This window comes from Trachypithecus francoisi, unplaced genomic scaffold (genome assembly GCF_009764315.1).
Source record: "Trachypithecus francoisi isolate TF-2019V2 unplaced genomic scaffold, Tfra_2.0 Lachesis_group19, whole genome shotgun sequence".
Classification (NCBI taxonomy): Eukaryota; Metazoa; Chordata; class Mammalia; order Primates; family Cercopithecidae; genus Trachypithecus; species Trachypithecus francoisi.
In genome coordinates, this window is record NW_022681464.1 from 9842965 (window position 1) to 9868732 (window position 25768).

The 25768-nt window shown below is 50.2% G+C and overlaps 1 protein-coding gene across 1 annotated transcript; it reads right to left on the reverse strand.

The window, feature by feature from the left end:
- Nucleotides 1–19: 19 nt before the first annotated feature.
- SIGLEC15 (sialic acid binding Ig like lectin 15) lies at nucleotides 20–18479 on the reverse strand. Its single transcript, XM_033177858.1, has 6 exons — nucleotides 18292–18479; nucleotides 6980–7039; nucleotides 6195–6578; nucleotides 4930–5310; nucleotides 3796–3826; nucleotides 20–1993 (listed from the first exon to the last, which is right to left on the reverse strand). The coding sequence occupies exons 1-6, from the start codon at nucleotides 18341–18343 to the stop codon at nucleotides 1912–1914; spliced, it is 990 nt and encodes a 329-aa protein (XP_033033749.1). The 5' UTR covers nucleotides 18344–18479; the 3' UTR covers nucleotides 20–1911.
- Between the last annotated feature and the right edge of the window lie 7289 nt (nucleotides 18480–25768).

Below are 25768 nucleotides of genomic sequence, written 5' to 3' on the forward strand. Positions count from 1 at the left end.
AAGCAACAGGATTTCATTCTTTTTTATGGCTGAATAATATTTCATTGTGTGTTCATTTTCTTTATTCATTCATTCGTTGATGGACACTTAAGGTGATTCCATATCTTGGCTATTGCAAATAGTGTTGCAGTACACATGGGAGTGCTGATATCTTTTCAATATATTGATTTTCTTGCTGACAGATACCCAGCAGTGGGATTACTGTTGCCGGATCATATGGTAGTTCTATTTTTTTTTTTTTTGGAAGAGAGTCTGTTGCCCAGGCTGGAGGACAGTGGCATGATCTCAGCTCACTGCAACCTCCGCCTCCTGGGTTCAAACAATTCTCCTGCCTCAGCCTCCCAAGTAGCTGGGACTGTAGGCATGCGCCAGCACGCCCGGCTAATGTTCGTATTTTTAGGAGAGACGGAGTTTTACCATGTTGGCTAGGCTGGTCTCGAACTCCTGACTTTAAATGATCCACCCGCCTCGGCCTCCCAGAATGCTGGGATTATAGGCATGAGCCACCCCGCCTGGCCTATTTTTAGTTTTTTGAGGAAACTCTGTACTGTTCTCCATAGTGGCTGTACTAATTTACATTCCCACCAATGGTATATGGGAATTCCTCTTTCTCCGCAATCTCACCAGCATTTGTCATTGCCTGTCTTTTGGATAAAAGTCATTGTAACGGGTGAGATGTCTCATTCATGGCCTCATTAATGCCCTAGCCTGTGGCCCTTTCTTCTTGCCAGCTCACTTGGGACCCAGGCATGCCTCCCACCTCTCCCTAAGCCCCAAGGACCACAGGAGCTAAGGTGGTCAACAAATTCACCCTGAGGTGTAAATAGGGGAGCACCCCTCCAAGTCAGCCTGCCCATGTTAGGGCAAAGGGGGTGAAGTTGCCAGTGCATTTGGACTTTGCACGCCCTGAGAGGTTGCAGGTCAGAGAGAGGTCAGAGCTGTAGCTGCTTTACCCACAGGGACCCTCCAGCCAGACCTCCCCTCAGGTCTCCCGGCTTCAGCCCCTGAGACAGTGGTTTCCAAATGCCTTGAGAGAGGGGAGCCTGGTTTCCATTTCCTAGGGGTCCCAGCTCAAGGCAATGTGGGCCAGCTGATGGGACAAGAGTTAGGCAGAGGGTGTGAAACAATCACAGTGGAGATCCCAGGGGGCATGGGGTAAAGGCCCCAGGTCTCTCCCTGCCACCAAGTTTCCAGGATTTAATGTTCCTCTGACCACAGGTTTGCACAGCCCCTGCCCCAGCCTTGCTCTGTGGAACTCTGTGTTCTCCGTGACACTGCTGCAGGGACCACACTTCTCCAAAAACTCTCTGCACGTCCAAAGGTCACTCTGCAAAGAGGGTCCTGTCATGCCCCTCATGAGTAGATGGCTTTGTATTTTCCAAAGCCCCTTCACATCCATTATTTCCTCAGATCTTGGTAATCCTCCCAGCCAGGAGGGAAGAATATGATTGTCCGTGTTCAACAGTAAATGAACTGAAACCCAGAGAAGTGAAGAAAGTGTCCTAGGTCCACACAGCAAGTCGGTGACACAGGAGGACAAGACTGGGCCTCCAGGCCCTGTAAACAGTTTCCTGTCTGCTTTACTATAGCAGGTGTTCTAGGTAAGAAAGGGCAAGGGAGCATTTCTGGAAGTTTCATGCTCAAGCGAATGCGTGTACACACACACACACACACACACACACATGCACACTTACAAAATGCTGGCATAAATATCAGGGAGCTCCGAAATGGTTGTCCACATAGGAGGCCAGATGAGCCTCCTTGAGCAGGGTCTTGACCCCGAATGGGGGAGGAGTCAGCCGGCTGGGGGCTGCCAAGGTGCCTGGGAATCGGGACGGGCCATACCAGCCAAGCCTTGCACGGCTTCATTATTTACAGTGCAGAAATGGGTATTGGTGGCTGAGGGACTCTTCACGGTGAGCACATGGCGGCCGGTGGGCTCCGGGGATTCATCTGGCTCAAATTTTCATAATTGGACTCCTGGGCCTGGGACCTGTGGACAGGAGAAAGTTGAATGGCCACCCAAGACAGGTAAGAGGTCCCCAACTGCCCAAACTATATGCCAGCAGTGGGCCAAGGAGAGGAGACATTCTGGGAAGCAGTGTGGCTGGAACTGGCAGGGCTTAGAGATGAATGGCGTCAGAGGCTGGGCAGAGTCAGGAATAGGGAGGGGCTCCCAAAGGCCAGGGCAGCCCAGACCATAGAGTGGCTATCTCTGTCTGAGGCCTCAAGACTGGCTGCATGTCCCTGACCTACAAATCAGAATCTCCAGGCCTGGCTTCCTGGGCACCAACTGCTTTCCTGAATTCCCCTAGGACATCTCAGTGGGAATCTCAAATCTCAATGTCCACTGTGCTATGCATGACCCTCACACCCGCCCCAGTCTCTTCTCTTGTCTTTATCTCAGGAAGTGGGACCCAGGGCTCAGGCTCCCAACCCGGGCCACCTGGCTCCCTCCCACATTGTGTGCTGCCCACTGGGCCCTTGGGCAAGCCCTGCCTCCCATCTACCCACCTCCCCACTGCCACCCCTGCACCTTTGTCCAAGCAGCCAAGCCAGCCTCAGCCTTGCCAACGACCTGCACCCAAGTCTCCTGGGCCAGCTTGTCCTGATGGGGCCACTCGTCTGCTTAAAACCATTCAGTGACTTCCCATTGCACCCACAATAACCCCCACGCCTTTCCTGCCTTCCTCCTGCCCACCCTGCGGAAATGCCTGCCTCCTTTCTGGGCCTTGCCTGAGCCTTTCTACTTGCCTTTTCCTCTCCCGGGCTGCCCCCACTGCCCCTGTCTTACATCCACACTCCAGTGGGGCTTGCTCTCTGGAACTCCACCCCTCACCTGCCCAGGCCTCGGCCTCCATCCTCAGGTCCCCTCAATGTCATGTCCTCCGAGAGAACTTGATCTAAAGCAGCCTCAGCCCAGCAGCGGGCCCCCTCCCCAGGGGATCTGCCGCATCGTGTGTCCATTTCCTTCACAGCTCTTACTTTACAATGTCAGGTGGCCTGTTTCCGTATTTATTAAAATTTTCCACAAGAGGATGTGAGTTCTGTGAGGTCAGGGATATTGCTGTGTCTTTAGTACTAGTGCCTGGTACACAGTAGTTACTCAGTTAAATAACTGAACAACAGTTGGCTTTCAGATTCAGGGGCATTGGTGCGACAGTAAATCAGCAAACAGGGACACAGGACAGGTTGTGGGGCTGTGGAGAGATTGACAGGCAGCTGATGAGTGGGGCCACCAGCAGTATGGCACCTCCAGCCTTCAGGGCACAGGTGGGTGGAGTTATGGGAGTGCCTGGGCTCCTTCTCCCACTCCTACCCTCCGCCAGGATCAGGCACAGCCTGTCCAGGGTCTATGAATTGAGTTCTTTCTCCTTCAACACCAGCTTTCACATGGGTGGATGCCACAGAATAGGAGAGTAATGACCCAAGAGTCAGTGATTTCCTAGGGGTCCCTGGGCCCCTCACCAAGCTCTCAGAAACTCTAGAAATTTTGTTTGCAGAGTGCAGGGAGGGAACAGGGATGAGTGTCCCCAGTGTGGCTTTTGTGTGAATCTGCCTGTTCAAGAATGTGGAGGGGAAACTACAGGAAGAAACAGCCTGGAGTTGTGGGAGAGGAGCAGGTCAGCGAGGCCTGGTCTGTCCAGGGAAGACCTTGGAAGGCTGCAAGAGGGGTGCCTTGGTGGGCTGCAAGGAGGGCCCAGCCCTTTGCCATTTCTTCCTCCTCCTGCCTGGACCCCCTGGCTGATGGGGACTAGATGGGTGGGGTGGGGTGGAGGCGGGGAGCTCACTTACCGTGGTGGGGTGTCTGGGGTGTTCAGATGCTCTGTGGGAGGGACAGCAAGAGAGCAGGCATGAATCTCCACTGCAGTCTGCAACCTGTGCGCCCGCCCCCACCCCTGCCATGTGGAAGGGGTCTCGGGGAAACCACTATTTGTGAAGCAGACAGACTAGCATGGTGTGAAGCTGCACCATGGAACCCTTCTGGGGAGTTAGTGAGGAGAGGGATGGACTGAGGAGAAATCTAGTAAAAAGTCTGTTCTTCTGAGCACCCTGAGCACAAAACACTTGATGAGTTCCAAGAAAGGGGCAAGAAAGCCATTGTGGCCACAGCAGCAGCCAGGGCCACTATGACAAAGTCTGATCTCCTCACTAGAGTGTGAGGCTAGTGCTATGGACCTGGGAGTTCCGAGGGGCTCGGAGACGCTCCCTCCCTCTCTGGGGCACAGGGCAGATTTCTGATGCAGATCAGCGACAGCAGTGGTGGCACTCTCAGGACACCCTGCTAGTCAAACCACCCTGATCTCTGCTAGGAAGAGCGTTTCCTTGTTTTCCTAGCTCATGCCTACTTACATATTTTTATCTAGCTCTCCCAACACTGCTTGTGTGAAACCTTCTCCAGATGCCCCACCAGAGGGAGGCATACCATCCTCTGGCTTCTGCACACCGGGGGTGGAGGAGAGCCCTTCTCATAGCACATTGCAATGATCTGCCTACCGCTCAGCGCCCACTGCAGGGCAGGGGACCATGCCTTGTTCATCAATGTATTCCTAGCACCCACACAGCACATAGTAGGTCTTCAGAAACGGTGCTATTTAGGAAGGTCTGTAGTCAGAGCCCCTCCAGAGGAATTGTTTGCCAGGTGGTGGTAAAGGGGTGGCTCTAGAGTTAGCGGTGTCTGGGTCTCTCTGTCTCTGTGCCAGTATCAAAAGGCAGCTTACTTCTCTGAGTCTCAGCTTCCTTATTGCAAAATGGGATTTTTTCACGCTGGTTACACCTGCTGGGCTTCATGCAGAGAGGAAAGTGCCAGGATGCATAGGGCAAAAAACCGACGTTCTGGTAGTGCCAGGTGGTCAGCCAGGTGGTCTTATCTAAGAAGAGAGCCCTGGCCCGGCCCCTCGCGGCCACCTGGGTCTGGGGCGCACCCACCTGGGCGGCGGCGGGCGACGCCAGCGGCCAGGACCCCGAGCAGCAGCAGCGCCTTGAGGCCGAGCGCGCCGAGCAGGAGGGCTACCGTCGTCGAGGCCCCGCTGGCGCCATGGAAGCGGAACAGGTAGACGCTGGCCTCGGAGCGGCCCAGGCTGTTGGCTGCAGTACACGTGTAGCGGCCGTCGTGGTTCAGTGCGGGCAGTTCGGCGGTCACCAGGTGGCCGTGACCCTGACCCGGGCTCGTCACGGAGGCTGAGCCATTGCCCAGGGCCGGGCCGGACCAGGCGAGGGCGGGCGGCGGCTCCCCTTCGGCAGTGCAGAGCGCACGGAAGGCATGCGCCGGGCCGGGCAGCACTGAGATGTTGATGATCCGCGGCGCGGCTGCAGGGGAGAAGACGGGTGACTGTCACCAGCCGCGATCAAGGTGGGGTTGGGGTAGAGTGAGAAAGCGGGTTGCAGTGCGCGAGCGGCGGGCAAAGGCAAGGGTACCCCTCCCCTTAGCCCTTTGGATGCCAGAGCCAGAGGAGTGGGGGCGGGTCGGAAGGGAGGAATGGGCACTTGGGTGCCAGGCTGCCCCAGTCCCGATACAGGTGTGGCCTTGGGCGAACTATTCTATCATCTCTGCTTCTGTTTCTCCATGTATAAAGTGAGGATCATGATAGCAGTTGCCTTAAGGGGTTGCTGAAAAGATTTGGCAAATTCATGCTTGTGGGGGTGCTTGGACTAGGTCCTGGCCCCCTAGCAAATGCTAAGTGGCCATTATCGTCGCAAAGCAGGGTGGGGGCTAGAGTGGAGAGCCACTGCTCCAGGGACGGGACCCTGGTTCAGGAATCTTTGTATCTCAGGATCTGGCAAAGTGCTAGGCACTGCTGGGTGGGCTCTCTGTGCACCCCTGGGTAGAGGGGCTGCAAGTGTCTTTCAGGGCTGGTAGCACACATCACATTGGCATATTTAGGATTGCCATTCACTTGTCTTTCTCACCTCTTCGTCTGAGAGCCACTGGGGACAGTCACTCTACGACAGTCACTGCAATGCCTATTCCCGGGCCCACCTCAGCCCTTCTTGGGACCTGTATTCTGCATCTGTGTCAAGTTCCCAGGTGGTCCTAAACTACCCCCAGGTGTGAGATCCCTGGGGTAGAGGAGAGGGCTGGGTCTCGTTGCCCTTCCTGGCGCAGCACAGCGCCTGGCACCCAGGTAGCCCTCAAGGCTGGGCAGGCGGGCGGCGGGAAGGGAGGCCGGGGACCCTTTCCCGCGCAGCCTCACCGGTCACGTGCAGCCGGACGCCGTGGCGGCTCTCGTAGCGGTCATGGACGTCGCCGGCGAACTCGACGCGGCAGAAGTAGCGGCGGTCGTCGGCCAGGGCGAGGCGCTCGACGCGCAGCGAGAGGTCGTTGCGGCGCGGGTTGCCCAGCAGCCGGAAGCGGCCGTGCAGGCTCAGCGCCGTCTGGCAGAGCTCACTGCCCCGAGCCGCAGCGCAGCGGAACACCTGCGGGCCCGCGTAGGGCTCGCCCGCGCGCCAGATGGCAGTAAGCGGCCCGTCGTAGTGGCGGTGCGGGTGAGTGAAGGTGCAGGACAGCACTGCTGCATCGCCTGCCGCCGCGCTCACCTCGGCTGGCACCTGCATGGACCAGCGCTGCGCTGGCGAGCCTGAGAGCGGGGCAGGCTGTGTCAGGCTCCGGGCCCGGGGGGTCGAGGCTCCAGCACCCGCGGCCTGGAAACCCCACGACCCAGGAAGCGCTCCCCCAACCCCCAGCCTGGAAACCCCAGGACTCAGGGATCGTCCCACACTTCCAGGGGAGCCGGAACCCCCTCTTGTGACTTGAGGGGCAATTCCTGGTGCCTGCACTCCCAGGGCCTGCACTCCCTCGACTTGGGAGGTGCCTGGATTCCCCTCTTTGTTTCCTAACTCACCTGCAGACCGCTTGTCCCCATATTCTTACCCTTAGTTTTTCCCCATCAAAACCTGTCCTGTGGAAAAACCCTGGGATCCTGTGGTTAAAACAGACTCCCAAGATCTCCGAGATGGTGATAATAATAAAAGCACTTACTGTGCACCTCTGTGTTGAGTAAGTTCTCCGTAGAATCTATTTTAGTTCTCACAAATGAGCCTACAGATAAACACAGTTATCCCCGGGTTACACGTGAATAAACGGAGGCTCAGTTGAGTAACTGAAGTCACACTGCCAGCATGAGGCCAAGCCAGCGATCAGGATCGCCTCACTCCACAGCCTGCATTCTAGTGCACTAGAGGCTGGGAACTTTGGGGCTCCTCCGAGGACAACAGCCCTTCCACTTACAGAGAGAAAACAGCCCCTGCGAGGGGCCAGTGTGTTTGGAAGCGAATGCGTTGAGTTGGTGCAGGAGATTCCTCTAGAATCCAGGTATACCCAAGTGGACTGTGCCCTGACTGGCTTCCCTAGTGCCTGGGCAGGGAGGGAGCTGAGAGACAAGAGAGGTGGGCTGTTTCACTGCCTCCTTGCTCTGTGCAAGCACCTCTGGACACAGTTTCCACATTCCCCACCTTATGAACCATGGATGTGTGGTTGAGCCAAGGTATGGAAGCAGAGGTCTGCCTCCATCTCACAGAGGGCTGGTGAACTGCAGGGTGTGTGTGGTTGCCTCTGTGTGCTGCTTTGGGGGAGAGGGGAGCGTGCCTCAGAGGATCAGGCCAGGGGTGGTGCCTCCCAAGGAGAGAGGGCAGGCTTCTAAGCCTGCCCAACCGGTGCCCCAGGGTGCAGTTCACAAAAGGATCTTTAGAGGAAATAATACAGCAGACCCTGTGTTTCCAAAGGGCTTTGCCGTTTACACAGCGCTTTCATAGATACCATGTCATGTGACCCTCAAAACACCCAGTGGAGAAAGGCAGGGCAGACATTATTAAAGGTGAGAAAATGAAGGCTCAGATCACACAGGTTGAAGATGGGAGAAATATAGCTTTTCTGACTCCAAGCCCAGTGCTCTTTGCTTTTTGAGGTAATTTAGCCCAATTTGTTCCTTGGGCAGGAGTCCTCTTAGCCCTAGCACACCGCTGGCAGACCATCCTCTGTGGGAACCATCCATCTATGAATAATCACAGGTCCCGACGTTCCTTCTGCACAGAACCAAAATCTTTCGTGCCCACAGGACCGCCATTGTTCTCTGGCATGTGTATATCTCCTTCCCATGATGACCCTATGCAGGGTCTTGTGATGACTATCCTGGACCCATCGAGCCTTCTCTTTTCTGGTGGAAAAATCCCAGTCCCTCCCCTGGCCCTCCTCATCCTCACTGTCCTCTTCCTTCATTGTAGTGTCCTGAGCCTGGGGGCTCCAGGTGTGTGCTGGACCTGCAGTGTCCCGAGTCCCATCGTGCTGCCCTGGGCTGTGGGAGCTGCACCTGGAAAAAATCCCACTGTGTGTTCATGCCCAGCTTGCCATCAAGTAAAAGTGTTACCGGATGGTTCAGTTCCAGGTTCTTGGTGCCACAAACAATTGGACGTGACAGAAATAGCAAAGCAAAGCAGCAAGAGTGTATGAAGTACAGTATCACCCTTGGAGTGGAAGAGTGACTGACCTCTATGAAATGAGATTAGCACCAGTTTGTTACGTTTCATGGCCTTTTATGTTTTTTTCCCTTCTCTTCCCTGGCTGTCTAATCTCTAGCCAGCGTCTGCCTTTTGATTGATAGGCTGCTTAATTACTTTGGCCCTTGTGCGCTTGTGCGTCACCTCCATCCCATAATTTTAAGTACATGCATGAGATGCAGTCCATATGCATGAACCTTGAATAGCTAATTACCATACAGGGTCATTTTAAGTATACCTTTTCTCTCTAAAGCCCATGCCTATCTCTGAGAAGCTTACCTTTACTGGTCTGGTCTGGATCTTGCTGGCCATGGGGCTCTTACTTGCTTATTTCCCTTTTGTTTTGGCTGCTCAACTTCTGCTTCTTCTCTTGCTTCTTGCTCACCTGCCCCTTCACATTGCTTCTGCTCCTACTGATTCCAGCCTGTATCCAACCTCCAATTCCCTCTACTATTCTCCTGCCTCAAAACTACAAGTTCTTTTTTCATACAACCTGCTTTTAAGCCTAATCTCTCTTTTTTTTTTTTTTCTGGACAAACGTCATTATATTTTTGAACCCGAGTGGAGGACCTAACATTTTATCTCTAGAAAGAGCTTGTTTGTTCAGTTGTTAATCATCAAAGAACCTTGTTCCATATTTGAGAGACCCTGTCTGAAGGATTGGCTGGTTCAGTCACTACTTCTAGCTGCAGAAAGCACCTATCCAATCTTGAGGCTGAGCCCCAGCCTTAGTTCCCTGCTATTTCCCACTTTCTGTGACCTCAGCCTCCTCTGACCTCATGCATCTTGTGGGCATCACAGAGGCAGGCACAGATTCCCCACATATTATTTGCTATTGTGCATTCATCAATTCAGGAAACATGTATTGGACACTTCTCCACTTTATGCCAGGCACTAGGGTATGAGCTGTGGTGACAAAGGTGGACAGGATATCTTATCAGCCTGCTGGGGCTCATGGCTTAGAAAGGGAGACAGATTTGTAGGGACATAATTACACTACAGTTTGCCAGGTGCCGTAAAGATGGGCATGAACAATATCCCTTCTGTCTGAACATGGCTTCTGGCCCATGTCACTCACCAGCTCCTCCTCTTCATCCTTAGGGCTCCACTGAGTCTTTCCTACAGCAGGGGGACTTCCCAGAGCCCCAACCCTAGGGCTGGCCTCCCTCCCCTGTGCCCCAGAGCTGGCATAGGTACTTCCTCAGTATAAGCATTGCCTTTGAACTGTGTGTCTTGCCCAGACACACAGAAGCTCTGGCAGGCCAGGGACCACATCTATCCGGTTCTGTTTGTGTTGCTGTTGCCCATCATGGTACCTGCCTCCTAGTCACTGACATTGGATTGATTTGCTATGTGAGAGCAGAAGGGTGGGTGTCCAGGCTGACAGGGGAGGGTAGGGGTGGTTAGAGTAGGGGTGGATTAGGCAGGCAGGGATTAGAGAACCCTTGAGAGAGGCGATGTTACTTCAGCAGAGCCTTGAGAAAGGGAGGGGACTACATGATGTCTTGAGGTAGCATTGTAGACAAAGGGAACAGCAGAGCAAAGCCACAAGGCATGGACATCAATCAGCATAGAGGTTGCCAGGCATGAAGGCACAATGAGGCCAGAGCACACAGTACTTTGGGGAGTCCTCATCTCATTAAAAAACAATACTCTGTCATGTGTCATGTTTCCATGGATTCACGGTTTTTTTTCTGTATCTCTACTTATCTTGGTTAATTTGTTCACCTCTGTATCAATACAGCATGCCATGTTCTTCATTACTACAGTGTTCTAATGAATCTGGATGGTTCCCCACCTTTTCCCTCTTATTCAGTTCTATATATCTATATCTCGGTTTTTGCCCTTTTATAGAAATTTTAGTTTATGAACTAACAACAATAGCAACAATAACGACAGCGGTAAACTCTTTTTGAGAATTTGCTTGGTTTGCATTAAATCTGTACATCTCATTTAAAATGCACAAGAGGCTGGGCGCAGTGGCTCATGCCTGTAATTCCAGCACTTTGGGAGACCAAGGCAGGCAGATCACTAGAGGTCAGGAGTTCCAGACCAGCCTGGATAACATGGTGAAACCTCCTCTCTACTAAAAATACAAAAATTAGCCAGGCATGGTGATGGTCACCTGTAATCCCTATGCGGGAGGCTGAGGCATGAGAATTGCTTGAGCCCAGGAGGCAGAGGTTGCAGTGAGCTGAGATTGCACCACTGTACTCCAGCCTGGGCAACAGAGCAAGACTCTGTCTCAAATAATAATAATAATAATAATAAATAAAAATAAAATGCACAACAACCTCATCAGGTGCTATCATTAGCTCCCTCTTAGAGAAGGGGAAACTGGGGCTTGCAGAACCGCAGCAACTTGGTGAAGTCACAGAGCCAAGGCTTAACCCTGGGTAGTTTTGCCTCCTTTGTTCAAATGATTTTTACCTTTACCTGTATGCTCCAGTGACTAAGGACAACAGCCAATTTTGAAAATGTCCTAAAGTGTGCTACAAATGGCAGGTCTGGGCCCCTCACTCCCTGGTGAGCTTTGCCCTAGGAGCAGAATGGGAACACAGAGGCTCTTTCACCAAGGGTTACGATCTTGGCTGACATTAGGAAGAGATTTATGCTTCCTGTTTACCTGCTGAATGGGATTCAAAGAAGTGGGCACTTGGACTCCCGCTTACACAGAGACCTTTGGATGAGGCTGCCCAGAGGACTCAGGGCGAGGGTAGGAAGGACTCAGCAGGATTTGCCCAGGGAAAAAATGCATTTGCTTTGGCTGGAATTCAAGCTCCCCAGCATCCTGTGACATTTACAGTTCCCTCTGGCAGCTTATGCCTGTCTGCTAAGACAGGGGAGGGAGGATTCCTGAACTGGAATCATGGCTCCTTACTGTAGGGTCTCTAATCTCTCTGCTTTATCTCTGTCAACCTTCAGGGGTCATCAGGAGACCCACATTCTTCCTGTTGTCCAAAACACCCTCCCTTAATGGTGGGCCATAGTGTATGGCGGGAAGCATGCTAGCTTGGCATAGCCGGGTGTATGGCGGGAAGCATGCTAGCTTTGGCATAGCCGGGTGTATGGCGGGAAGCATGCTAGCTTTGGCATAGCCGGGTGTATGGCGGGAAGCATGCTAGCTTTGGCATAGCCGGGTGTATGGCGGGAAGCATGCTAGCTTGGCATAGCCGGGTGTATGGCGGAAAGCATGCTAGCTTTGGCATAGCCGGACGTAGGTGGCAATTCCACCTCTGGCCATTCTTCATCAGAATTTTATCAAGCACCCAATCTGTGCCTGGCATGTCCTAGGCTCCTTCACTTGCTGGGTGATCTTTGGACAAGTTACATAATATCCCAGGTCTCAGGGTCCTCTGCTGCAAAACGGGGAACATAGTACCTTCCACATAGGATTGAGGATTGAATGAAACCACGTATGTAGAGCACCGAAAACAGTGCCTCACACACAGCAAATGCTCCATATGTGTTAGTTCCCTTCCCTCACTAGTCCTGTACAGGGAGTGTGAACAGAAGGTGGTGGAGAAATGTTCAGGGTGATACTACAGGAGGTTAAGATGTTCGGCTGGGCACGGTGGCTCAGGCCTGTAATCCCAGCACTTTGGGAGGCCGAGGCAGGTGGATCACCCGAGGTCAGGAGTTCAAGACCAACCTGGTGGTGAATCCCCGCCTCAACTAAAAATACAAAAATTAGCCGGGCACGATGGTGCACGCCTATAATCCCAGCCACTCGGGAGGCTAAGGCAGGAGAACTGCTTGAACCCGGGAGGTGGAGGCTGCAGTGAGCCGAGATTGCCCTGGAGTCCACTGTACTCCAGCCTGGGCAACAAGAGCGAAACTCTGCCAAAAAAAAAAAAAAAAAAAAAAAAAGATGTTAGTACCTGGACACTATACCATTTGCAGCTCAGTTCAGCATATTGGACCAACTGAAGTATAATTGCCCAGTCCTTGTCCTTAACTCACCTGGAATTTCTTCATTTATTCATTCATGTATTCACTCAATAGGTATTTATTGAGAGTTTACCACGTGCTAGAGACTCTGCTGGGTGCTGGGGATACAGTTGCAGTGGCAATTAACAGCCTCCTCCTTATGTTGACAGTCTGGCCATTGCTCAGCCACTATTTGTTTTTTAATTTATGCACAATTCTAACACACTTATTTGGTTTCCCAGCCCAGGGACATGAAAATTGAAAAGCTAGAACGTGGTTTCTGTTTGTAGACTCTTGGAAAGCAGCAAGAAATGAGAGTTGACATTCAATGAGGAAGGAAAGTTTCAGTAAAAAATAATGGAAAGACGGCTTAGGCAGAAATGATAAATGTACAGTGTCAAAGGGACTCTTTGGAGAAGGAGTGAACCCAGAAGCCTTTGAACCATCACAACACGGCAGCAGGCGAGTGTAGTAGGTGCACACAGAGATGACCCGAGGCACCATGGAGGGGTTCACTGCCGCAAGAGGCATCCTGCTTTAGTGGCATGCCCTTCAGAGTGAGTGTCAGGGGTCTGTCCCGGGCTCCAGCCCTAGCTCTGATGCTGACTTTGGGACCTTAGGCAAGTCGCCATAACTCTCTGGCACCAGTAGTCTCATCCATGAGTTGATAACTCTAGATGTTTACTAAGGTGACATTAAATTCTAAAAATCTATGTCTGAAAATGATACTTGCATAAAAATGACAAGAAAGCACATAAAACATTTTAGAAAAATGTCTAGCTGGCCAGGCGCGGTGGCTCACACCTGTAATCCCAGCATTTTGGGAGGCTGAGGCAGGCAGATCACAAGGTCAGGAGTTCAAGACCAGCCTGGCCAATATGGTGAAACTCCATCTCTACTAAAAGTACAAAAAAAAAAAATTAGCCTGGCACGGCAGTGGGTGCCTGTAGTTCCAGCTATTTGGGAGGCTGAGGCAGGAGAATTGCTTGAACCTGGGAGGTGGAGGTTGCAGTGAGCTGAGATAGTGCCACTGCACTGCAGCCTGGGTGACAGAGTGAGACTCAGTCTCAAAAAAAAAAAAAAGAAAAAAGAAAAGAAAGAAAGAAAGAAACATATCTAGCTAAAATAAATCAAAGGACTTTTAGGTATTCAGAAAACCGACTTGGAAAAGTTACTTGGAAAGAAGCATCCATGCCTTGATGGTCTTTCATAGTGAAATTCCCCCTGTAGCTCCCTTCATGCCTCCTGGCAGTGACCCATCTAAAGGAGGACGGATTGGGGTTGCAGCATTGGGCATTAGCTCTCGCATCATTGTAATCATGATTTCACTAGGGAGTAGTTGACTGATGCCAAACGTACTCTCCCAAAGCCCCTATACCTGTGGTGACAGAGTAGGCAGAGAGCTCCAGGGAGACAGAAACAGAGCTGGGGAGCCTACACCAGGAGAAGCTGCAACTGGATAGGGTCAGAAACAGAAACCTTGGTTTCGCCACAGCTGACCAAAGATTTCCACCAGTTTCTTGGTAGGGAAGAAAGCAAAGTAGGAATTCGCACGGGAACCTCTGTGTAGATCTTTTGTGGGCGTTGTCACACACTTCTGTTAACTAGAGAGAAAGCTGCTTGTCGGTTTCATGGTGGAGCACGGGTCACTTGCTGTCTGTGGAGGTTTTACTAATGCCTGGAATTAAAGACCCTCTCCAGGGTGTCACAGACAGGAAAGTGAGTCCTGTGGTAGTCGTGGTGGAATAATGGCCAGATGGGGTACCCTTACAGAATGGCACTTTAACAAGAATTAGGTCTGCTGGGGTGGGCTTTATGTGACATGGATTTTGAGGGGGTAAGGGAAGGATGGAGCCAGGGGGGCCAGTCACTGTAGGAAGACCACGCCTCCAGGAGGGACAGCGTTGTGGCCCTCAGAGCTGGAGTCCCTCAGACGTCTGTTGTGCCCCTGCCCCCACCACATGGCTGACATTACCAGCTGACAAGTGGCCAATTTGAGGAGCCCAACAATCTGGGAGGGGCTACCCTCCTTGAGGGCACCTGGGCATGCTAACGGGTGCTCCCGGAGAGTGGCTCTGGGGGTGGAACTTCTAGCATTGTGGCACCTGGAGGGCCAGGAGAGGGCATTTTGGGGGCAAGGAGAGATACTCCCGTTGGCTGTCGACCTCACCCATAGGTATGTAGGTGGAGCTGAGGCTTTTTGCAGCTCAGCCCCTCCCCTCCCACCCCTCAGTTTGCTCCCTGCAAATCTTTCTCTGGGCTTGCAGGTTATCAACATAGGTTATCAGTAGAGAAAGGGCAAGAATGGGTTGGAGATCAGAGAGCAGAGAAGGGAGAAGAAGCAGAAATTCCAACCATCAGCACAAATCAGACCCTGAAGGTTCCCGGGAAGGGGTGAGGTATGAGTAGTGAGTGAAAAGCCAGCTGGTCTCCATCTGCCTCAGGGTTATCTGGCTTCCCCTTTAACCCATGCCTCTGCCGCAGGCTGACTGTGGCGAGGGTGTGGCCCTGCTTACCCGAGCTGATGGAGAGGCAGGGCCACAGGCGGACCCTGCCGTGGGGCCTGTGCCCACCTCAGGGTGCTGCTCTTCAGAGGCCCGATGTAGCCTGTCTCTGCTGGTGCCCCCACCCCCTGCCCAGCCTCCATAGTGGGCCCTGCTCCTTCATTCCTCCCCTTCCCGCCCTAGATAGGACATCCTGAGTCCAAGCAAACTGCTCACAACAACCACTGGGAGAGAAGCGCCCCAGCTCATGAAAGCCCCCCATTTCCTCCTGGGCTGTGACACCAGCCCATCTCCTCTGGTTCTGACCTTTCCCTGCATCCCGAATGAACACTCCTGCATCTTTGGGTGACCGGTGCTATTTGTCTTGCCATTTGGGTTTGTTTTTCTGCAGCAGTTCAGAACCAGTGAAGTAAATCGCTCTCCACACCAGGCTTCGCCCAGGCTCCCTGCCCACTGCAGGAGGGTGTGGGAGAAGTGGACGTGCACTCAGAAGCCTCTGGTTCCCATTTAGGCTCCAGCAGTCACTGAACCCCCGATGAGCCTCACTTGCAAGGCTGTGCTGAAGAGTAAATAAACTGTTTGTCACAGGCCTGGCACAAGGGGTCCTGAAGATGACAGCGGCTGTGGTTGTGACACTTGCCTGTCTCAGGCTTGAGGACCACCTGAGGACTTGTCCAAGGTTACCTGGGTGGTTGGAGCTCCCAGGCCAGTGTTCTTCCCCCTGCCCCACATTCCCTGGCATCTCCAGCTTCTTAAAAGCAGATATGGGGGGAGATGAGGGAGGACAAGGGAGGCTATGTGGGGAGCCCCTGGGAGATTAGGGGCTGCTGGGCACTGGGTGTCGAGTACAGGAATCTCCTGCCTACAGGGGAGGACATGGAAAGTGGAAGGGGTCTTTCTGGGACAAATGATTCCCACTTTTCTCTCAGCAAGGGGCTGTTCTGGGCCAGGGAAGGGACCATGACTTGCGGACCCGCGTTGGCACAGGCATCTGCTCATAGAACCTCTGGTGCACACACGGTGGTGGGGCAGAGCCTGCTCCTCAGGCCTGTTGCCCAGGCCGTGGCCTGGATGTCTTCCGGCTGAGCCACGAGGAGAGGCTCCCAAGAGAAGGGCAGCCAGAAGAGCATCAGGAAGTGGGGGCCTGGACCACCCTGGTTCTAACTGTGAAGCAGCTGCTGTTTGTAAAGAAAACGACTTTCTGCAGCTGAGTTGGCTCACGTGAGTGTCTTGGCTGCACTCAGTAATCTCAACAGAGCAGGTGTGCGGTTTGGCTTTTGTTTTTGAACATGTGACTCCACAGCCCGTGCTTCCTCTGAATCCTTTGTCTCTTGCTGATTCATAGCAGCTGACCCATAGCAGGAGAAAAAAAATATCTCCCTAAAATCCCCAAAGCCTCGGCTCTCTTGAAACAGTGTGACTTTGGCAAGGTTTCATGGCCATTTATCGAGCAGCCATTGAGGGCCAGGAGCTGTGCTGGGGGCCTTTGATATGGTGTCTAATGAACCTCCCCAGCACCTCTTCAAGGTGGCAGGGACCCCAGTTTACAGGGACTCCAGAAAGGTAGGCAGCCTGCCCAAGGCCATGCAGCCAGTAAAAAGCAGAGGCGAGCTTCAGACCTTCCCTACTGCCAACACCTACACCCTCAACCCCTCTCCCATCAGCCACTCAGTTCTGACCACTGTCTCAGTGGGACCCAACCCTAAATCATCCCAAAAAGATGGCTAAGTTAGGTAAACTTGGGAAAAGATAGCTCCTTCCCTGTCAGTGCCCACCAAGGGTCCATGGCTGTGTGGGGTGGGATAGTGGGGGGGCCCAGCCAAAAGCCCCACACACCTGGGTTCAAATCCCAGCTCCACCCCTGCCACTTGCCAAGCCTCTCTGGGCCCCATGTTCTTTATCTGTGAAAAAGGAATGTTTCATAGGGAAGAGTTCCTTTCTCCGCTGGGCGTGGTGGCTCATGCCTGTAATCTCAGCACTTTGGGAGGCCAAGGCGGGCTGATCACTTGAGGTCAGAAATTCGAGACCAGGCTGGACAACATGGTGAAATTCTGTCTCTACTAAAAACGTAAAAAATTAGCCGGGCGTGGTGGCACACACTTGTAATCCCAGCTACTTGGGAGGCTGAGGCACAAGAATCACTTGAACCTGGGAGGCAGAGTTTGCAATGAGCTGAGATTGTGCCACTGCACTCCAGCCTGGGTGACAGTGGGACTCTGTCTCCAAAACAAACAAACAAAGTTCCTTTCTCATAGGGTTATGAGGCTTATGTGAGTTACTAAAGTGCCCAGCACGTGGTGAGAGCTGTGCAGAGGTTTGCTGTTACTGCCCAAACCAGCCCCGAGCTGGACTCCAGTCTGAGTGCAACGCTGGAGGAGAGGGCAAAGGGGTCTAAGGTATGGGAGTTTATCATCCAGTTGTGGAGCCAGGCCCCCATACAGGGAACGTTGACTTACAGCTCTGGACACCATGATGTCAGCGTGTGGCCTGTGATGGCCGAGCATACAGTGGCATGGATGCTGAGTCCTAGGATGGGGATGGGGGAAGGACTGGGATCTGGAGAGAGGGGCTCTGAGGATTGCCTTTGCCATTAATCCCAGGTGCCCTCAACTGCATCGAGCATGAGAATCACCCAAGAAGGTGGTGAAAATTCAGATTCTTGGGCTTGCTGCCTGGTACTCTGATTCTGCAGGTCTGAGATGGAGCCAAAGAACCTGCATTTTAGCAAATGCCCTCCCCTAACCCCGGGGATTCTGATGCAGATGGCCCCTGTGCCCTTTGAAACACTGTTCCCAGGATACCAAGTCACTGAGCTAAGTGACTGATGACACTGTTGCTTAAACCTGCCAGAGTTCCCACTCACCCATTGGGATTCCCGCTGGGAGGGCCTCTATCCCTCAATATATCCCCCACATGAAATCACCCCCTCCCATGCACAAGCATCATCCCCAAACGCCCATGTGCTCCCCTCCCTTCTTCCTCAGGCTGTGCTCATCAAAACACACGGCACTTGGGTGACAGCAGCACATGAAGCTTGTTCAGAGCCTGTCATGTCCTCTCTGTACCTGGCCTATTGTCCTCTGGATCCTCGAAGGAATGAGTGGGGCAAGTGGCCTTTATATAGGCGGCCACCCTGAGGCCAGAGACGTGGGGTGCCTGCCTCAAGTCACCTGAAATCCAAGACAAAGCAATGATTTGAACTTCTGGTTTCTGGCACCACAGGCCCCAAGCTCAGCTCTTCCTCCTCTACAGGCCTGGAGGCCCTGTGCACACGCACTTCCCGCTTTCCAGGGGAGACTACCTAAGACACCGTCAGAATCTATTCTGTCCCGAGCATGGGCCAGAGAGAGTAGCAGACACTCACCTGTCGGGAGGACACACGCCAAGCAGGCCAGCAGCCGGATGGACCTTTCCATGCTGTGAGCATCTGAACATCCCAGGCCAGACCCACTCTTGGCCCCCTCCCCAGTGAGGGCCCTCCCAGGTGTGGTGGGGGAAAGAAGGGGATGGGCAGGGCGCCCAGATCTGCAGGTCCCTGTGGGCTCTGTGGGAGCTGGAGGAACTGGGGAGAGGCAGCCTGGCAGCCTGATCATTCAAGCCCCGTGGAGTTTAGTCATGTGGAAAACCAAGAGGGGAACCACTGGGATGATTTTCCAGGACAGGAAACAGGAAAGAGGATGGGAAAGAAACAGGGCCATTTCCTGTGACTGCCCTCCCCTCACAGAAAACTATTGTTATATGCTGTTTATATGTCCTTACCCTTCCTTCCTTCCTTCCTTCCTTCCTTCCTTCTTCCTTCCTTCCTTCCTTCCTTCCTTCTTTCCTTCTTTCCTTCCTGCCTGCCTGCCTCTCCCTCCCTCCTTTCCTTCCTCCCTCTCTTCCTCCGTTTCTCCCTTCCTTCTTTCTTCCATTCCTTCCTCCCTTCTCCTCTCCCTTTTTTCCTTCCCTTATCCCTCCCTCCCTCCCTTCTCAAAGCTTAGGCTGGGTCTCTGGGCCTGGTTAAGAATGCACAGGGCAGATACACAGATGTTTGCTCTTTGAGCAGTTGACCCAACTGTAGAGCAGTTTCTCCCTTAGACAGTGACTTGACACCCCTGCTAGCCACCTCCCTGTCCTTCTGCCCCCTTTCCTCGGTACTTGGGGGTCTTCCTAGTCTCTTGAACCTGCAGACCCATTTCTTCAGCTGCTTGCAGACTTCTCCACCTCAACATGCCCACAGAGCCTGTTACCATACTCTTTCTGCCTTCTCTTGTCCCCAAGCTTCCGGGTTCTGTGATTCATTGGATGGCAGCATTATCCTTCCAGGAAAGCTGAGCCAGAAATGCACAAGTCCCCCTTGACACCATCTCCTCTACACAGCCAGTCCCGTGTTCCATTCCTCCTCCTTCCTTGGGCTGTCCCTGCTTTGCCTCAGGCTGTATCCCTTCTCATGAGACACCTTCAACTTCTTGGTCACCCTCTGCAAGCACAGTGACTTTTGAAAACAATGAAATTGGTAATTTCTCTTCCCTACTTAAAACACTTTCATGACATTTCATTGTTCTCTCTTAAAGTTTCAACTGTCATGCCTGTAATCCCAGCACTTTGGGAGGCCAAGGTGGGTAGATCATGAGGTCAGGAGATCGAGACCATCCTGGTTAACACGATGAAACCCCATCTCTAATAAAAATACAAAATATTAGCCAGGTGTGGTGGCAGGCGCCTGTAGTCCCGGCTACTTGGGAGGCTGAGGCAGGAGAATGGCATGAAGCCGGGAGGCAGAGCTTGCAGTGAGCTGAGATCACATCACTGCACTCTAGCCTGGGCAACAGAGTGAGACTCCATCTCAAAAATAAAAAAAAAGTTCCAACTGGAGATCAACACAGGAGGCCCTTCAGGTTCAGGACCCAGGCCAGGGGCTGGTCTACTGTCTGTGCCTCCCCCTCCCTCACCTGCCCCCACCCAACCACAGTTCCCAAGCCATCTTTGCACCTGTGGTCTTCCCAACCCTTTCTCATCCTCTGGGTCAGCTCCTTCTTAACCCTCAGTCCTCAGTATCATCTCTGCCTGCAATTACATTATGCACTTATTTGTTTTCTTGTTTATTTTTCCTCTCTTCCCCCAGACATAAGGTCTAGGTGCTCAGCACTAGTTGCCATGTGATTCTTACCTAGAATCACATGGGATGCCTAGCACCACTTGGCATCCCATAGGTGCTGGAGAGGTATTTGAAAGAATGCAGGGGCATTTGCTCCCTGTGTGCAGACCTCCTTCCTTGCACGCACTGTGCTGTGTTATCATCTGTTTGCTGGTCTGCTGTTTCGCCTTTCCTACCTACCCTCCTTTTCCTGGGCTGTAATTATGGAGGAGAGAACCGTGTTTCTGATCTGTATCACAGGACTTTATGTAGACTAGCAATTAGAAAAATCAATTAGATGAATAAAGTAAAATAATAAAATAACAAAATAAAAATAATATTCTCAGGAAGATACTTGAAACTCGCTCATGCTCAGTGTAAATGGCCGAGGGTTGCCAGGAGTATGACTCCATTCTCCCAGGGTGATGCAGTGGTCAAGGGTTCACAGTTGTATATTGGGGTTAAGGAAATACAGCTTTACCGATGGAATGCCAAGTGTCATTGAACTGGTGAGAGAGGTAATTTAGGGACAAGGGGTCCCACTTCTTCTAGGAAAGCTCAAGTTGCCTCTTAGATCTTCCAATACCACCTCCGCACTGTGGCTGTCAGAGTGAATCTGCTAAAGTGAAAATCTGATCATGCCCCCCTCACCCTCATCTCAGGTGTCTCCAGAGGTTCCTTAAAACCTCAGTATCAAGCTCAAATTCCTAAATTTGTTGTTAAAGCAACTCCCATCCACCTTCTGTACTGTTCCTTCTGCCTGGAGTACCCCCACTCCCACCCCATTGAATCTCAGTAACTCCTAGCTTGTTCAAAACTCATTCCCACGGTTGCCTCTCCTAGGAAGTCTTCCTTGGAAGCCCAGTCTCATCTAGCTTCCCACCTGTGTGTTTTTCCACAGTTCTCTGTACAACCTCTACCCCTGGGTATATCCCTTGACCTAGGATCTTTGATATGTTTGTCTATCTTTCCTCTAGACTTCAGGGAACTTGAGGATGTGGCTGTGACTTTACCTCTCCCTCACCAAGCACAGGGCCAAACCATAGGGGGTACCTAATAACTAGTCCTGGAAAGCATGAATGCATCAGTGAAAGGACACCCCACTTGCAGCCTGATTATATTCTGTCTCGATTTATTTTCCGGTTGTTTCTTGGGCTAATCTGTTTTCTCTGATTGGATTATAAATTCTTCAAGGAGAGATATAGATAATATATATTCTTTTTAAAATCTTTAATTTTTAATTGTTTTTAATTAAAAACATTTTAATTGACACATAATATTTGTTCATATTTATGGGGTACATAGTGATTTTTTGATATGTACAATGTCTAGTGACCGCATCAGGGCTATTAGCATATCCATCATCTTAAACATTTATCATTTCTTTGTGTTGGGAACCTTCAATATCCTTCTTCTAGCTATTTGAAACTATATACGCATATTATTGTTAACTATAGTCATCCTACAGTGTTATAGAACACTAGAATTTATTCCTCCTATCTAGCTGTAAATTTGTATCTTTTAATAAATCTTTCTCTATCCTCTCCTTTCCCTACCCTTCCCAAACTCTAGTATCCTCTGTTTTACTTTTTATTTCTATGAGATCAACTTTTTTTAGCTTCTGCATATGAGTGAGAACATGCAGTATTTCACTTTTTGTTTCTGGCTTATTTCACTTAATGTCCTCCAGGTCTATCTATGTTGCCACGAATGACAGGATTTCATTCTTTTTTTTTTAAATGGCTGAATAGTATTACGTTGTGTATATCACATATTCTTTCTCCATTCCTCTGATGTTGGACACCCAGGTTGATTCTATATCTTGGCTCTTGTGAATAGTGCTGCCAGAAACATGGGAGTGAAGATGTCTTTTTCATATACTGAGTTTCTTTTCTTTGGATAAATGCCCCCTACTGGGATTGCTGAATCATATAGTAGTTCTATTTGTAGTTTTCTTGAGGAACCTCTATATTCTTCTCTATAGCGGCTTCACTATATGTTATTTTTTTTTTTGTACCTTGGTAATAGCTATTCTAACAAAGGTGAAATGATATCTCATTGTGGTTTTGATTTGCATTTCCCTCATGATTAGTGATGTCAAGCATTTGTTCATATAGCTGTTGGCCATTTGTATGTCTTTTTTTTTTTTTTTTTTTTTTTTGAGACAGAGTCTCGCTCTGTTGCCCAGGCTGGAGTGCAGTGGCCGGATCTCAGCTCACTGCAAGCTCTGCCTCCCGGGTTTACGCCATTCTCCTGCCTCAGCCCGCCCCACCCCCCCACCCAGTAGCTGGGACTACAGGCGCCCACCACCTCGCCCAGCTAGTTTTTTGTATTTTTTAGTAGAGATGGGGTTTCACCGTGTTAGCCAAGATGGTCTCGATCTGCTGACCTCCTGATCCGCCCGTCTTGGCCTCCCAAAGTGCTGAGATTACAGGTTTGAGCCACCGCAGCCAGCTGTATGTCTTCTTTTGAGAAATATCTGTTCAGATCATTTGCCTATTTTAAATTGCATTATTTGTTTTGTTGCTGTTGAGGTATTTGAGTTCCTTATATTTTCTGGATATTAACCCCTTGTAGAGGATGAAAACTTTGCAAATATTTACTCCCATTCTACAGGTTGTCTTTTCACTATGCTGATTACTTCCTTTGCTATGCAGAAGGTTTTTAGTTTGGTATAATTTCCTTTCTTTATTTTTGCTTTTGTTGCCTGTGTTTTTGAGGTCTTACTCATTAAATCTTTCCCTAGATGTATACCCTGACGTGTTTCCCCTATGTTTTCTTCTAGTGTTTTATAGCTTCGGGTTTTACATTAGGTTAGATATTCTCATATAAAATGCCTTCTCTTTTGTCTTAGGCACCCTGTGATAAATTAGTATATATTCATTCATTAATTTGATTCCTAATCTTACTGATTTTAAAACAATTACACATACAGCAACTTGGCATAAGGAGGATAAAGCTAGTTTGTTTTAGATATTCTCGCACTGCCCCACATTGCTGCGTTATAGTGCATGCACGGATTGCTCACAGTGCTGCAGAGAGCACAGGAAACACATGTTTACAGGTTCTCAGAGAACATAAACTCCATTCTCCATAGATACTGCTTAGCTGATAGTCATCAACAGGAAAATCGCTCTCATTCCTTGATGCTTTTTTCTTCACAACGTATTTTCACATCCATGAGTGTGTCCTACCCTTATAGTATTTCTGGGAAGTGAGCAGAATAGAAATTATTTATCTGCATTTGACAAATGTATACAATGAAATACTGTGGAAGCAGTCTCTGAACTTTATGAGATGATCCCTGGCTTTCACTGGTTCTTTTCTTGACTCTCATTTACCTCATATACGTTGTCTCAGGGGACTACTATTTAGGGCCTTGGTAACGAGTCTTTCCCCAACAGATTCTCAAACAGGTAAGAATATATGGATCAGGAGCCATTGTGATTTGTATTCCCCATGAGATCGTGCAGTATACAGCCTGCACAAGGGTATGTGACAATCCCGTGTGAATGTTGGGGAAAAGGTAAGGAAGGGTTGGAACATGAAACCAGGATTGTTTCTGGGGAGCTTAAGGGTCTGTCTCAGCCACCTGCCACTTGTAACCAGGTTTGATTGGATGAAGATGAACCCCCAGCTGGCCCAGGTCAGTGGAACAGGGGCATCAACCTCAGCAGCAGCAGGTGGCCATGTAGCAGCAAGGAGGAATGGCAGAAGAAGCCTGCAGGAATCTCCATTGGGAGGATGCAGGGATTCAGGCTGAACTGAATTTCTCATTCCTCGGCACCTGCCAACTGCATGCCTGCCCCCAGCCAGGTAAGGTGATGCTCCAATTCAGTGGGCCCCAGAACCAGGGCCAGCTACAAGGCTTGAGTGGTTAGGAAGCCAGGGAGGTCAAATCAGGTTTCTGCCTAGAGGCTGCCAGAGAGCAGAACATTTCCTAATACATGACATGGGGAACTTGAGTGAGGTCAGTGGAACACCAGCTTATATCACACTTAGGTTGGGAAGAAGGACAGAATGCTTGGAGTTTTCTAACTTATTCTCTATTAGAGTCCATGAGGCCATGTCCTCTTGCTCATTCTGGATGAAGATAGTCATTCTTCTACATGCCTTCTGTTCTCTGGAAAACCCAGTTATTTTCAGCTTCCCATGCCGTTTTTTTCCCTCTACTCAATCCCTCACATGGGAAAGGTCATATTGTGTCCTGGCAAGAGCACAGTTTCTGCACCAGACGGGGGTGGAACTGGGTCCCAGCTTTCTCACTAACAACAGGATGATTTGGGCAAGTACATATTTTATTTCCTGTGCAAAATGAGGATGATGATGGCCTCCTTCTGGTATTGCTACAAGAATGACGGGGTGATATAAAAAGGGATGATGCCAGTGCCTGGCTCACAGTAAGTCCTCAACTAATCATCAGGAAAATGCAGCATGATCTTTTTATTTTGGATCCCACCTGTGTGGAATACACATCGATTCAGGTTCATCCTGAAAACAACATATTTCAGAGAAAACAACATGAGTTCAAGATTTAGACATGAGATAGTAGTGGAAAATAGATACCTATGAGAGGCTGATTCAAGCATTTTAGAAACATTTGGAGAAATTAACACACCTATCTTCTATTAATTAATGTGCATCCTCTGAGGGCCTGGGCAAGTCTTCATTGTCGGTTTAGTTGTTTTGAGAAGCAACACAATTGCTTTTAAAATACAATTATATAATTTAGATATCTATATATTCTCTGCATTCCCAATGCTCCCTAAATGCTCACCCCAACTCCTTCTCACTCCCCAGCTGTGTTTCCTTGCTGGCCTTGAACTCCTCAACTGCTGAACTTTTCTCCTCCTCTCAGTACTTCAAAAATTTCCCTTAAGGGCCACTTCAGATCAATGAAACAAAGCAAAGAGAGGGAAACATAGCATAAGATATTTCAAATTATTGGAGAGAAGTGGATTATTTAATAATTGGTACTGGGAAAACTATTTGAATAAAAACAAAGCTACATATTCTTCTCAATTCTTAATCCATATTGCAGATGGGCAATTACTTAAAGGTAAAATTGAAACCATAGAAATACAAGAAGAAAACATGGGTGATATTTAAATGAGTCATGAAATGGAGATATTTCTAAGTTTGGGGAAAAAAAAACCCAGAAACCATAAAGTTTTGATAAATTTGACCTCTTAAAAATTTTGCTTTAAACTTGACTATTTAAAAGTTTAGGCCAGGTACGGTGGCTCGTGCCTGTAATCTCAACACTTTGGGAGGCCAAGACGGGTGGATCATTTGTGGTCAGGAGTTTGAGACCAGCCTGGCCAACATGATGAACCCCCATCCCTACTAAAAATACAAAAATTAGCTGGGCATGGTGCAGGGTGACTGTAATCCAAATTATTCAGGAGGCAGAGGCACAAGAATCGCTTGAACCCAGGAGGCAGAGGTTGCAGAGAGCTGAGATCACGCCACTGCACTCCAGCCTGAGTGACAGAGCAAGACTCCATCTCAAAAAAAAAAAAAAAAAAAAGGTTATGCAAAAAAAACCAATTAAAGTTAAAAGGCAAATGACAAAGTGGGGGAAAACATTTGCAGCATGTATGGTAGATAAGGACTAGTTTCTTTTGTTTTACACACTAACATAATACAGGATAGTTCACAGAAAAGTAATAAAATTGACTGATAAATGTACTTAATGGTAATGAAAGATTGTGTATTGAATGGA